Source organism: Ovis aries, chromosome 1, assembly GCF_016772045.2.
Source record: "Ovis aries strain OAR_USU_Benz2616 breed Rambouillet chromosome 1, ARS-UI_Ramb_v3.0, whole genome shotgun sequence".
NCBI classification, from domain to species: domain Eukaryota; kingdom Metazoa; phylum Chordata; class Mammalia; order Artiodactyla; family Bovidae; genus Ovis; species Ovis aries.
In genome coordinates this window covers 52031718-52045433 of record NC_056054.1, presented here as the reverse complement: position 1 = coordinate 52045433, position 13716 = coordinate 52031718, and the positions used below count along the sequence as shown (strand labels likewise).

At 39.6% G+C, this 13716-nt stretch overlaps 1 protein-coding gene across 1 annotated transcript in view; it reads right to left on the bottom strand.

Annotated features, from left to right (window-relative positions):
* MSH4 (mutS homolog 4) overlaps positions 1-12425 on the bottom strand; it is an 85294-nt gene extending 72869 nt beyond the window's left edge. The window contains exons 1-2 of the mRNA XM_004002088.5: positions 12143-12425; positions 868-1050 (exon numbers count right to left, since the gene is read on the bottom strand). Coding sequence (XP_004002137.2) covers positions 868-1050; positions 12143-12380 — 421 coding nt within the window. The 5' untranslated portion in view covers positions 12381-12425. The remainder of the gene's footprint in view (positions 1-867; positions 1051-12142) is intronic.
* Between the last annotated feature and the right edge of the window lie 1291 nt (positions 12426-13716).

Sequence of the window (13716 nt, the reverse complement as noted above, 5' to 3'; positions counted from 1 at the left end):
CCCAACCCAGGAATCGAACCAGGGTCTCCTGCATTACAGGTGGATTCTTTACCAACTGAGCTATCAGGGAATTTTACAGCTGCTTGACTGTTAAATGTTAAGGAGTCTGACAGTACCAAATGCTAGGTAGGATATAGATCAACAAGAACTCTCATACATTGCCAGTAAGAGTATACATTAATAGAATCACTTAGAATAATAATTTTTCATTATTTTGTAAATCTATATATTCATATACCTTTTTAAATTAAATTTTATTTTTTTAATTTTTAATTGGAGGATAATTGCTTTACAATGTTGTGTTGGTTTCTGCCATACAACAACTAAAATTGGCCATAAGTATACATATATCCCTCTCTCTTGAGTCTCCCTCCCACCCAACCCCCTATCCCACCCCTCTAGGTTGTCACAGAGCTCAAGGTTGGGCTCCCTGTATTATATAGTCATATACCTTTAACGAAATGATGTTTACACATATAGACCTACTTCACCCATTTTCCCCTCAAGAAAATCTAAATCTAGATAAATATTAAAATTTAAATATTAAAATACACTCAATAGTATTACAGGACCAATTTTAGATTTAAGCAAATACGTATAAAAGGAAGGGCTTTCTCTTTCTTGTACTTTTTTTTGTCAGAATGATGAAAACTTAGACCTGAATTTTTAAACAAACACTATCACAAACTATGTAGTGTTATTAATCTAGCACCAAATTGTAGATATGGCTAAACTGACGTATTTATTATTCAGTCTTCCATATTAGCCTCAAATAATTTCATATATTACCTTAATTACCCTAATATATAATTTATAAAACTTTAAAAGTTTCAAAAATCAATTAAGTCAATATTCCACTTACGTTACCTGAATATCCCATTTGTGGTGTCCAACTTTTATAACCTGATCTCTGGGGATTTCCAGCACATAATGGAGATTTTAGTATTTGAGGATAACTACTATCTCGTGCAGAGGATGAGCTTGTACCAAGCATAACATTTGGTACGTGTGTGTTTTCTGCAAAACATCTTTTGTTTCTAAAGTATGAACCTAAATTCAAAAAAATTTAATATCAGTTTAAAGTTCAGAATTATGCAATGTGGTATAAAATCTCTATAATCACTAAAAAACTTTACCTCATAATGATTTTTAATATAACAAATTATGACATAGTTAACATAAATAACATTATACTAAAATATAATGAAAAGTGCTCACAAATATAGCTTTTTCTTATGCAAGGTCACTGAGATTACTCTTGCTAATTAAAACTACCTTCTAAGCTTCAAATACACCCTTTGTATAGTAATTATACTACTTTTCCTCTGTTGACTTCTTCATCGAAACTCTCTCCTCCCAGGAATTGGTATAAAGAAAGTTTAGGCTTACTTGGGTTCAGTTCCTTGTTTAGTTACTTACCTATTGGTATAAGATACTACCTTCTTTTTTAATTTATTTATTTTTTATTGAAGGCTAATTGCTTTACAGAATTTTGTTGTTTTATGTGAAACCTCAACATGAATCAGCCATAGGAATACATATATCCCCTTCCTTTTGAACCTCCCTCCCATCTCCCTCCCCATCCCACCCCTCAAAGTTGATACAGAGCCCCTGTTTGAGTTTCCTGAGACATACAGCAAATTCCCATTGGCTATTTTACATATGCTAATGTAAGTTTCCATGTTACTCTTTCCATACATCTCACCCTTTTTTCCCCTCCCTCCAAGTCCTTAAGTCTATTCTCTATGTCTGTTTTTCCATTGTTGCCCTGTAAATAAATTCTTCAGTATCATTTTTCTAGATTCCATATATATGCATTAGAATACAATATTTATCTTTCTTTATCTAGGTTCTAGGTTCATCTACCTCATTAGAACTGACTCAAATGCATTCCTTTTTATGGTTGAATAATATTCCATTGTGTATTTGTACCACAACTTCTTTATCCATTCATCTGTTGATGGATATCTAGGTTGCTTCCATGTTTTAGCTATTATAAATAGTACAGAAAATTAACAATGGGATACATGTGTCTTTTTCACTTTTGGTTTCCTCAGGATATATGCTAGTAAAGTAATGCTCAAAATTATCCAAGCCAGGCTTCAACAATATGTGAACCATGAACTTCCAGACGTTCAAGCTGGTTTTAGAAAAGGCAGAGGAACCAGAGATCAAATTGCTAATATCTGCTGGATCATCAAAAAAACAAGAGTTCCAGAAAAACATCTATTTCTGCTTTATTGACTATGCCAAAGCCTTTGACTGTGTGGATCATAATAAACTGTGGAAAATTCTGAAAGAGATGGGAATACCAGACCACCTGACCTGCCTCGTGAGAAACCTATATGCAGGTCAGGAAGCAACAGTTAGAACTGGACACGGAACAACAAACTGCTTCCAAATAGGAAAAGGAGTACATCAAGGCTGTATATTGTCACCCTGCTTATTTAACTTATATGCAGAGTACATCATGAGACACACTGGGCTAGATAAAGCACAAGCTGGAATCAAGATTGCCAGGAGAAATATCAATAACCTCAGATATGCAGATGACACCATCCTTATGGCAAAAAGTGAAGAACAAAAGAGCCTCTTGATGAAAGTGAAAGAGGAAAGGGAAAAAGTTGGCTTAAAGCTCAACATTCAGAAAATGAAGATCATGGCATCCAGTCTCATCACTTCATGGCAAACAGATGGGGAAACAGTGAAAATAATGGCTGACTTCATTTTTGGGGGCTCCAAAATCACTGCAAATGGTGACTGCAGCCATGAAATTAAAAGACACTTACTCCTTGGAAGGAAACTTCTGACCAACCTAGACAGCATATTAAAAAGCAGACATTACTTTGCCAACAAAGGTCCATCTAATCAAGGCTATGGTTTTTCCAGTAGTCATGTATGGATGTGAGAGTTGGACTATAAAGAAAGCTGAGCACTGAGAATTGATGCTTTTGAACTGTGGCACTGGAGAAGGCTCTTGAGAGTCCCTTGGACTTCAAGGAGATCCAACCGGTCCATCCTAAAGGAAGTCAGTCCTGAATATTCATTGGAAGGACTGATGCTAAAGCTGAAACTCCAATACTTTGGCCCCCAATGTGAAGAACGGACTCATTAGAAAAGACTCTGATGCTGGGAAAGACTGAAGGCGGGAGGAGAAGGAGCTGACAGAGGATGAGATGGTTGGATAGCATCACCGATTCAATGGACATGAGTTTGAGTAAACTCCGGGAGTTGGTGATGGACAGGGAGGCCTGGTGTGCTGCAGTCCACGGGGTCGCAAAGAGTCGGACACAACTGAGTGACTGAACTGAACTGAACTGAACTGAACAAGCTATTTGCCTAGGAGTGGGATTACTGGGTCATATGGTGGTTTTATTCCTTGTTTTTTAAGGAATCTCCATACCATCTTCCATAGTGGCTGTATCAATTTACATTCCCATCAACAGTGCAAGAGCATTCCCTTTCCTCCACACCCTCTCAGCATTTGTTTGTAGACTTTTTGATGATGGCCATTCTGACCAGTGTGACGTGATATCTCATTTTAGTTTTGATTTGCATTTCTCTAATAATAAGCAATGTTGAGGATCTTTTCATGTGTTTGCCATCTGTATGTCTTCTTTGGAGAAATGTCTGTTTAGGTCTTTTTCCCACTTTTTGATAGGGTTGTTTATTTTTCTAGTATTGAGTTGTATGAGCTATTTGTATATTTTGGAAATTAATCTTCTGTCAGTTGTTTCACTTGCTATTATCTTCTCCCATTCTGAGGACTGTCTTTTCACCTTGCTTATAGTTTCCTTTGCTATGGAAAAGCTTTTAAGTTTAACCAGGTTCCACTTGTTTACTTTTGTTTTTATTTCCATTACTCTAGGAGGTGGGTCTCAGAGGATCTTGCTTTCATTTACATCATCGAGTGTTCTGCCTATGTTTTCCTCTAAGAGTTTTATTGTTTCTGGTCTTACATTTAGGTGTTTAATCCATTTTGAGTTTATCTTTGTGTTTGCTGTTAGGAGGTGTTCTAATTTCATTCTTTTACATGTAGTTGTCCAGTTTTTCCTGCACCATTTGTTGAAAAGGCTGTCTTTGCCCCATTGTATATTCTTGCCTCCTTTGTCAAAAATAAGATACCCATAGGTGCATGGGTTTGTTTCTGGGCTTTCTAGCTTGCTCCATTGGTCTATATTTCTGCTTTTGCGCCAGTACCAGACTGTCTTGATGATTGTGGCTTTGTAGTATCATCTGAAGTCAGGAAAGTTGATTCTTCAGCTCCATTCTTTCTCAAGACTGCTGTGGCTATTCAGGGTCTTTTGTGCTTCCATATGAATTGTGAAATGTTTTGTTCTAGTTCTGTGAAAAATGCCATTGGTAATTTGATAGGGATTGCATTGAATCTGTAGACTGCATTTGTAGTATAGCCATTTTCACAATATCCATTTTTCCTACCCAGGAACATAGAATATCTCTCCATCTGTTTGTCTTTGATTTCTTTCATTAGTATCTTATAATTTTGTATACAGTTCTTTAGTCTCCTTAGGTAAATTTATTCCTACATATTTAATTCTTTTTTGTTGCAAATGTGAAGGGGATTGATTCCTTAATTTCTCTTTCTGATTTTTCATTGCTAATATACAGAAATGCAAGTGATTTCTGTGTATTGATTTTGTATCCTGCAACTTTGCTATATTTCACTGATTAGCTCTCGTAACTTTTTGATACTATCTTTAGAGTTTTCTATGTACAGTATCTGGAAAATCCCACGGACAGAGGAGCCTGGTAGGCTGCAGTCCATGGGGTCGCTAAGAGTCAGACACGACTGAGCGACTTCACCTTCACTTTTCATTTTCATGCATTGGAGAAGGAAATGACAACCCACTCCAGTGTTCTTGCCTGGAGAATCCCAGGGACAGGGGAGCCTGGTGGGCTGCCGTCTATGGGGTTGCACAGAGTCGACACGACTGAAGCGACTTGGCAGCCGCAGCATGTACAGTATCATGTCATCTGCAAACAGTAAGAGCTTTACTTCTTCTTTTCCAATCTGGATTCCTTTTATTTCTTTTTCTTCTCTGACTGCTGTAGCTAGGACTTCCAGAACTATAGTAGTGGAGAAAGTGGACACCCTTGTCTTATTCCTGATCTTAGGGAGAATGCTTTCAACTTTTCATCACTGAAATGTTTGCCATAGGCTTATCATATTTGGCCTTTACTATGTTGAGGTAGGTTCCTTCTCTGCCCATTTTTTCAAGAGTTTTAATCATAAATGGGTGCTGACTTTTGTCAAAGGCTTTTTCTGTATCTATTGAGATTATCATATGGTTTTAATCAATTTGTTAATATGGTGAAGATACTACTTTTTTTATAGGGTTGTCATAAAATATGACAGAATGTACATAATCAGTCTAGCATAGTGTCTAGGCACATAGATTTTTTTTTCCATTGAAGTATAGTTGATTTACAATGTTGTGGGGTACATAAAGTTCATTTTTATTTATTTATGTATTTTTGGCTGTGTGAGGTCTTTGTTGCTTTGCACAGGCTTTCTTCAGTTGCAGCAAGCAGGGGCTACTAGAACAGGGGCTACTCTTTGTGGCAATGCATGGGCTTCTCACTGCAGTGGCTTCTCTTTTTGTGATGCACTGGCTCTAGGCACACAGACTCAGTAGTTGTGGTGCACAGCCTCTAGAGCTCAGGCTCTGTAACTGGCACATGGGCTTAGATGCCCCTTGGTACGTGGAATCTTCCAGGAAGAGGGATTGCTGCAGGTGGATTCCTATCCACTGCATAGTGGGCCACCAGGGATTCCAATAAGTCTTTGTTTTTTAATTGGAGGATGATTGCTTTACAATGTTGAGTTAGTTTTTATAACTCGAATCAGCCATCATATATATATAATGATATCCATATATCCCCTCCTTCTAGAGCCTTCCTCTTCTTTCCCATCCCACTCCTCTAGGTCGTTCAGTTCAGTTCAGCCGCTCAGTCCTGTCTGACTCTTTGTGATCCCATAAGCCACAGCACACCACGCCTCCCTGTCCATCACCAACACCCAGAGTTCACCCAACTCATGTCCACTGAGTCATGATGCCATCTAACCATCTCATCCTCTGTCGTCCCCTTCTCCTCCTGCCCTCAATCTTTCCCAGCATCAGGGTCTTTTCCAATCAGTCAGCTCTTGGCATAAAGTGGCCAAAATATTGGAGTTTCAGCTTCAACATCAGTCCTTCCAATGAACACCCAGGACTGATCTCCTTTAGGATGGACTGGTTGGATCTCCTTGCAGTCCAAGGGACTCTCAAGAGTCTTCTCCAACACCACAGTCCAAAAGCATCAATTCTTTGGCGCTCAGCTTTCTTTATAGCCCAACTCTCACATCCATACATGACTACTGGAAAAACCATAGCTTTGACTAGGTGGACCTTTGTGGACAAAGTAGTGTCTCAGCTTTTAATATGCTGTCTAGGTTGGTCATAACTTTCCTTCTAAGGAATAAGCATCTTTACTTTCATGGTTGCAATCACCACCTGCAGTGATTTTGCAGCCTCACAAAATAAAGTCAGCCACTGTTACTGAGGGCCAAGCCAGGCTCCCTATGTTATACAGCAGCTTCCCACTAGCTATCTATTTTACACATGATAAAAGTATATACATAAATGCTAATTTCTCAGTTTGTCCTCCATATCCTTCCCCTTCTGTGTCCACAAGTTCGTTCTCTACATCTGCATCTCCATTCGTTCCCTGCAGATAGGTTCATCAGTACTCTTTTTCTATTAAAGGATTCCAAATATATGCATTAATACACAGTATTTATTTTTCTCTTCTGACTTACTTCACTCTATAACAGGCTCTAGGTTCATCCACCTCACTAGAACTGACTCAAATTTGTTCTTTTTTATGGCTGAGTAATATTTCATTGTATATATATATTCTATGGGCTTCCCTAATAGCTCAGCTGGTAAAGAATCCACCTTCAGTGCAGGAGACCCTGGTTTAATTCCTGGGTCAGAAGAGTTCCTGGAGAAGGGATAAGATACCCACTCCAGTATTCTTGTCTGGAGAAACCACATGGACAGAGGAGTCTGCTGGGCTACAGTCCATGGGGTCACAAAGAGTCAGACACAACTGAGCGACTAAGCACAGCCCAGCATGTACCATATCTTCTTTATCCATTCATCTGTTGATGGACATCTAGGTTGCTTCCATGTGAAGGCCACTGTAAACAGTGCTACAATGAACACAGGAATTGTGGTTTTCTCAGGGTGTGTGCCTAGTAATGGGATTGCTAGGTCATATGGTAGCTTTATTCCTAGTGTTTTAAGGAATCTCCATACTGTTCTCCATAGTGGCTGTATCAATTTACATTCCTACCAACAGTGCAGGAAGATTCCTTTTTCTCAAGCACATCCTGTCCAGCATTTATATATCCAGTTTATAGATTTGTTGATGGACCTTCTAATTGATATGAGGTGATACCTCATTGCAGTTTTGATTTGCCTTTCTCTAATAATAAGTGATGTTGAGCATCTTTTCATGTGTTTATTGGCCATCTGTATGTCTTCTATGGAGAAATGTCTGTTTAGGTCTTCTGCCCATTTTTTTATTGGGTTCTTTGTTTTTCTGATATTGAGCTGTTCATATATTTTGGAAATTAATCTTTTGTCAGTTGCTTCATTTGCAATGAATTTTCTCCCATTCTGAGGGTTATCTTCTCATCTCTTTATAGTTTCCTTTGCTGTGCAAAAGATTTTAAGTTAAATTAGGAGTTCTTTAAAAAAAAAAAAATCCTGGGTCTCTTTAGGCCTCTCCTCCTTGATTTCCATAACAACTCTCTATCTTGATTCTCCTTAAACTACTTCTTTTTAGTTTCCATTGCCAGGTCCTTTTCCTCTATCTGCCTCTTAACTGTTGGCTTCCAATGGTTCCAAACTTTACTTTCTCTCTTAAATCAAAATTATACATTTCCTCTGAATATCTCATCTATTATTTTGGCTTTTATTAATATCTATTTCCTGGCAACTCTCAAACCCTCATATACAGCCCTAACTCCTCTCCAACACTGTAGAGGGTGGTAAGCTTTTAAATAATGAGCCAGATGTTAAATATTTTAGGCTTTGTGGTCATACTGTCTATTACGATTACTCAGTTCTGACATTATCACAGGAAATAGCCACAGACAATAAGTAAGTAAGACAATAAATGAGTGTATTTCAATGAAACTTTAATTCTGGATTTGTTGTTGTCCAGCCACTCAGTCATGTCCAAGTCTTTGCAACCCCATGGACTGTAGCACACCAGGGTTCCCTGTCCTTCACTATCTCCTGGAATTTGCTCAAACTCATGTCTATTGAGTCGATGATGCCATCCAACCATCTCATGCTCTGTTGTCCCCTTCTTCTGCCCTCAATCTTTCTCAGCATCTGGGTCTTTTCCAGTGAGTCAGTTCTTGACATAAGGTGGCCAAAGTACTGGAGCTTCAGCATCAGTCCTTCCAGTGAATATTCCGATATTTAGTTCTGGATACTATAATATGAATTTCTTCTTTTACTTTTCCAACCCTTTAAAAATGCAAAAACCATTCTTAGGTCTATAGCTGCATTGCTCAGTATAGGAGCTTCTTGCCACATGTGGCTATTTAAATTAAATTAAAATTACAATTCAGTTCTTCAGTCACACTAGCCACATTTAAAATGCACAAAACCACACCCGTCTAGTGGCTACTATATTAGCACAGATATAGAATACATCTATCCACAGAGAGTTCTAACAGATAGGGTGGCTCTAGATCCCTATATTTTTGGATATAAATATCCCAAACTACTTTTTAGATACAAACCATTAGGTATTTTCCCAGAACTACTAAATATCTAAAAGTGAATTACCTCAGTAACTTTTCCTCAGAATCTATCCTTTCTTTACTACCAGTGGGTCAACTACATTATCTTGCACCTTTTCATACAAGTCATAAACTTAGAAGTCACTCTTAACTCCTCTTTCATGAATCCAAACACCCAATCAGTAACCAAATCTAATTATAGAGACAGATATCTCACTAAAATTTCTCTCCATCTTCACTCCTATCTGGCCCATTTTAAGCACATATCTTCTTCAGCCTTTTTCAAAAGTCTTTGAATTATTATCCTTGTCTTCAACATGATGCCTCACTAATCAATTCTTCACATCCATCACTAGTGATCTTTCTGAAAAGAAATCTCACCATGTCTCCCTTTCTGACAATTTCTCAGTGTCTCCCATATCCACCATAGGATAAAATCTAACATTTTTGTATAGTTCCCAGAAAGATAACACATTCAAACTAGGATAATCTGAAGAGTGGTTGATAAAGGGAATATTTACAAAGGGGTAGACAGAATATCATCATAAAGAAATGTGTAGAATCAAGACAAAATATGCTCCATTACTAACCTTAGGCTTAAAGGAGCTAAGGAAGGAGATGGTTACTAGAGACTGGAGACAAACAGGGTTGCTTCTTGTTCTCAGGTTACTTTCAGACTCTAATCCCCTTCTTAAACTTACTTCTCCCAGTTTTTCTCCAATTTCCTTCACTTCTATTTTCCTATATTCCCTTTACCTTCTCCCCTCTGCCCTCAAATTTATATCTCTCCCAGGCTTCTTTCTTAGCCCTAGATTCATATATTTAATTGCATCAATATGAATGTATGGATACCCCAAAGGTTCTTCACACTCAGCATGTCCACAGAAGAATTCACCATTTTTCCCTCTAAAAGTTGCTTCTCCTACAAAATTCCATTTATCAGGAAAAAGTAATATTATCTCTTCCAATCACCAAGCCAGAGATGTTTTTGGCATGGCAAAAAAACCTATCTGCCTCCCAGATTAAATACCTGCCTCCCAGATTAAATACCTGCAAGTACTCTAGGTAGAAGAAACAAAACAGATCACCCTACTGCTCTACCAAACTAAATTATTTGTAGTCTACAAACACAACATGCTATATCATACTTCTGTGCCTTTGCACATATTTTTCTTTCTTAAGAGAAAAATAAAAGTTTCTTCTCCATTTTTTTTTCTCCTCTTTCCGTTTAGTTGACATAATCTTCAACACTACCTCAAGTTGAATTTCCTCTGCAAAATTTCTTTAGTTACTTTGTTCCCTTACTTATTAAACACCTCAATATCTATATGGAGAAGGAAATGACAACCCACTCCAGTATTCTTGCCTGGAGAATCCTATGGACAGAGGAGCCTGTCAGGCTATGGTTCATAGAATCGCAGAGGGTCAGATATGACTGAAGGTACTAAGCACAATATCTGTAAATAACTCAAAAATAATTATCTTTTAAAAGTTTTATAGATTTTTAAGTCTATCTTCCCTACTGAACCATAAGTTCTTTGAGAGCACAGAATATTATTATCCTCAGCTCCTAAGATAACTCAGCTCCCCGGTGGCTAGGTGGTAAAGAATCTAAAATGCAGATATGGGAGAAAAAGTTTCAAACCCTGGGTCAGGAAGATCTCCTGAAGCAGGAAATGGCAATGCACTCCAGTATTCCTGCCTAGAAACCCATGGACAAAGAAGCCTGACAGGCTACAGTCCATGGGGTCGGAAAGAGTCAGACACAACTGAGCGCACACTGAGCACCTAAGGTAACTATTTCATCAATTTGGGTCTTGGCTCCCTCTTAAATTGGGACAAAGAAAAATCTATCTTACAGATTTACTGTAAGGATCAGAGATACAACGTGCTAAGTAAGAAGCTAGAACAGAGGAGCAGTCATTAATTAGTGGATGCTATTATTGTTGAAAATAAATAAGTGAGAGAACATTTCATGAAGGGGATTAACATACTGATAAACATGTATGTTGCCTTGAAGGAAGTGAAAGTAGGTCAATTAAGTTAGAAAGTAGGGTAATTATTAAGAAATGATGAGATATAAGACCGCAAAACTGAAAACATATCCCAAGTGGACTTGGATATGCTACTAAAGAGTACAATTTTTTACCTGCAAATAAGAGTCACTGGTTGAAGTGCCACGGGATGTAAGATTTTCATTTTCCATATAACTCTAGTGACACTGTGAGTAAGCTTAGAAGAAAGAAGCATTAGGAGTTGGAAGCAATAATTCAGACACAAAATTAAAAGGGCCTGTAATGGCACAGAGAAAAGAACAGAATTATTTAAAAGATAAAACTAGAACTTGTTAACTTTGGATGTTATGAGTGAGGGAATATTTGAATCATTGAAGTCTAAAGATTTTAAAAACCCAATGATTGAGATAAGAGAAACAGGTTGAGGAGCTGCAGAGAGATGAATTCAATTAATCATATAGTGAGTCTGAGGATGTCCACTGGTTCCTTACTAGAAACTTCAGAAGACAGTCTGAAACAGGAATCTAGGGGCAAAGATGAGATCTGGGCTGTGGTGATAATCACAGTCAGACAGAAGTAGCCTAGAAAAAAACCTCTAAGGACAAGCCAATAATTTGTAAACTAACAAAAGTAAGCATAGTTCTATGGAAGGTAGGCGAAAAACAGGGAAGAGTGGAATCAAGGAAATAAAATTAAGACAGTTCAAGACAAGCCTGGTGAAGAACATTAAACTGTGGGAAGTTTACATAAGATGAAGTGAAAAGTGACCACGGGATTTGGCATTTGTTACCTTACCAGTGAGTGGCAACGCTGTGTGGGCAAAAGGTGACGGTTTTGTCATGGAGAATCACTGACTATTAAGATAAACGAGTTGAATACTCCTTAAAGGGCATTTTTCACACTAAATGTATTATTCACCTCCATTAGAGAAAATGTTAAATCTGGTCTGTTCTCAAAGCTTATTTGTTTTCAAGATATACTAGAAGGACTTGGAGGCTCAGGAGCCAAGAGGTTTACCACTCCAATCACTAAACTCGTGCACAAATTCATTCATCTGTCATGGGGCGCGGGCGGGGGCACATTACCCCGGATATGAATATAGCCTGCCTCAGAACTGGGCCATCCGCCATCACGGCCTTGTAAGAAAACCAACGTGAGGAAGAGTCCAGCCCTTAAATCACTCAGACCCACTCAATTCGCAGAGCATTCCATTCCCAAACTCCAAACAGACACCAACTGAAACTTCTGTGGTAACCAGAGACCACGGTTCCCCGAACCTCCAGAAGTTCACACAACTCCTTGCCTTGAGGCGGCAGGGCGCTGGGCGGGTGCCCAGGTAGACTGCTGCTGCCGCTCCTGTCACCCGCCGCTCCAGACGTGCCTGGTGGGGAAGACGCAGAGGCGGCTTGGGCTGAAGGGCGGCTCAGAGGAGTCTCCTGGAGTTCGAAATTGTAGCGGGGACCCTGGGACCGAGCCTCTGGTGAGCAGGGGGAAGCCGCAGGGACAGACGGAAACGTTGGTGATATGTCAGGCCGCAACATCCTTCAGAGCAATTCTGCTGTGGGACAAAGCGCCGCGGGGAAAGCGCGGTGCGTAGAGTCGCAGTGCGCACGCGCAGAGCACCCCCCCCCCCACCCAGTTTACCACGCCCACCCATATTTATCCCCAAAGACCAGTCCATGGAGTCGCAAAAAGTTGGGCAGGACTGAGCGACCGACCACACAGGTGATTAAATGCTTCCTTTGTTAAAATGATTTAAAGACAGAACTGGAGAATGTACTCTCAGGTGTCCCGGTCCCGTCAACTGCTGCAGAATTTGGTCAAGCTTAAGGCGAGGTCAAGCTTAATCTCTTCTCTGGCTCAAATGCTAAAGAATGGCCTGCAATGCAGGAAACCTGGATTCAACCCTGGGTCCAGAAGATCCCCTGGAGAAGGGAATGGCAACCCACTCCAGTATTCTTGCCTGGAAAACCCCAAGGACAGAGGAGCCAAAAGTCGGTCATGATTGAGCAACTAACACTTTCATAATGCGACGTAGATCCCCTCAACTAAACGGAATTCAGGGCCATCAACCCAACTTGTGTGTGTCCGTGCTCAGTAGTGACCCCATGCTATTTGTGACCCCATGGACTGTAGCCCGCCAGGGTCCTCCCTCCATGGAAGTTTCAAGAATACTGGAGTATGTTGCAAGTTCTTCCTCCAAATACAGCTTGGGAGTCTCATTATTCCCACTACACCTTATTCCCCTTATCACAGGACATTCTGTGCTAGTATTTCCGAGTTCAGTTCACTCTCAGTCGTGTCCCACTCTTGATGACCCCATGGACTGCGGCATGCCAGGCCTCCCTGTCCACCACCAACTCCTAGAGTTTACTCAAACTCATGTCCAGTCAGTGATGCCATCCAACCATCTCATGCTCTGCTGTCCCCTTCTCCTCCTGCCCTCAATCTTCCCAGCATCAGGGTCTTTCAAATCAGTCAGCTTTTCACATCAGGTGGCCAAAATATTGGAGTTTCAGCTTCAGCATCACTCCTTCCAATGAATATTCAGGACTGATTTCCTTTAGAATAGACTGGTTGGATCTCCTTGCAGTCCAAGGGACTCTTAAGTCTCCTTCAACATCACAGTTCAAAAACATCAGCTCTCCGTTGCTCAACTCTCTTTATAGTCCAACTCTCACATTCACACTACTGCAAAAACCATAGCTTTGGCTAGACCGACCTTTGTTGGCCAAGTAACGTCTCTGCTTTTTAATATGCTGTCTAGGTTGGTCATAACTTTCCTTCCAAGAAGTGTCTTTTAATTTCATGGCTGCAGTCACCATCTGCAGTGATTTTTGGAGCCCCAAAAATAAGTCTCTTACTGTTTCCCTATCT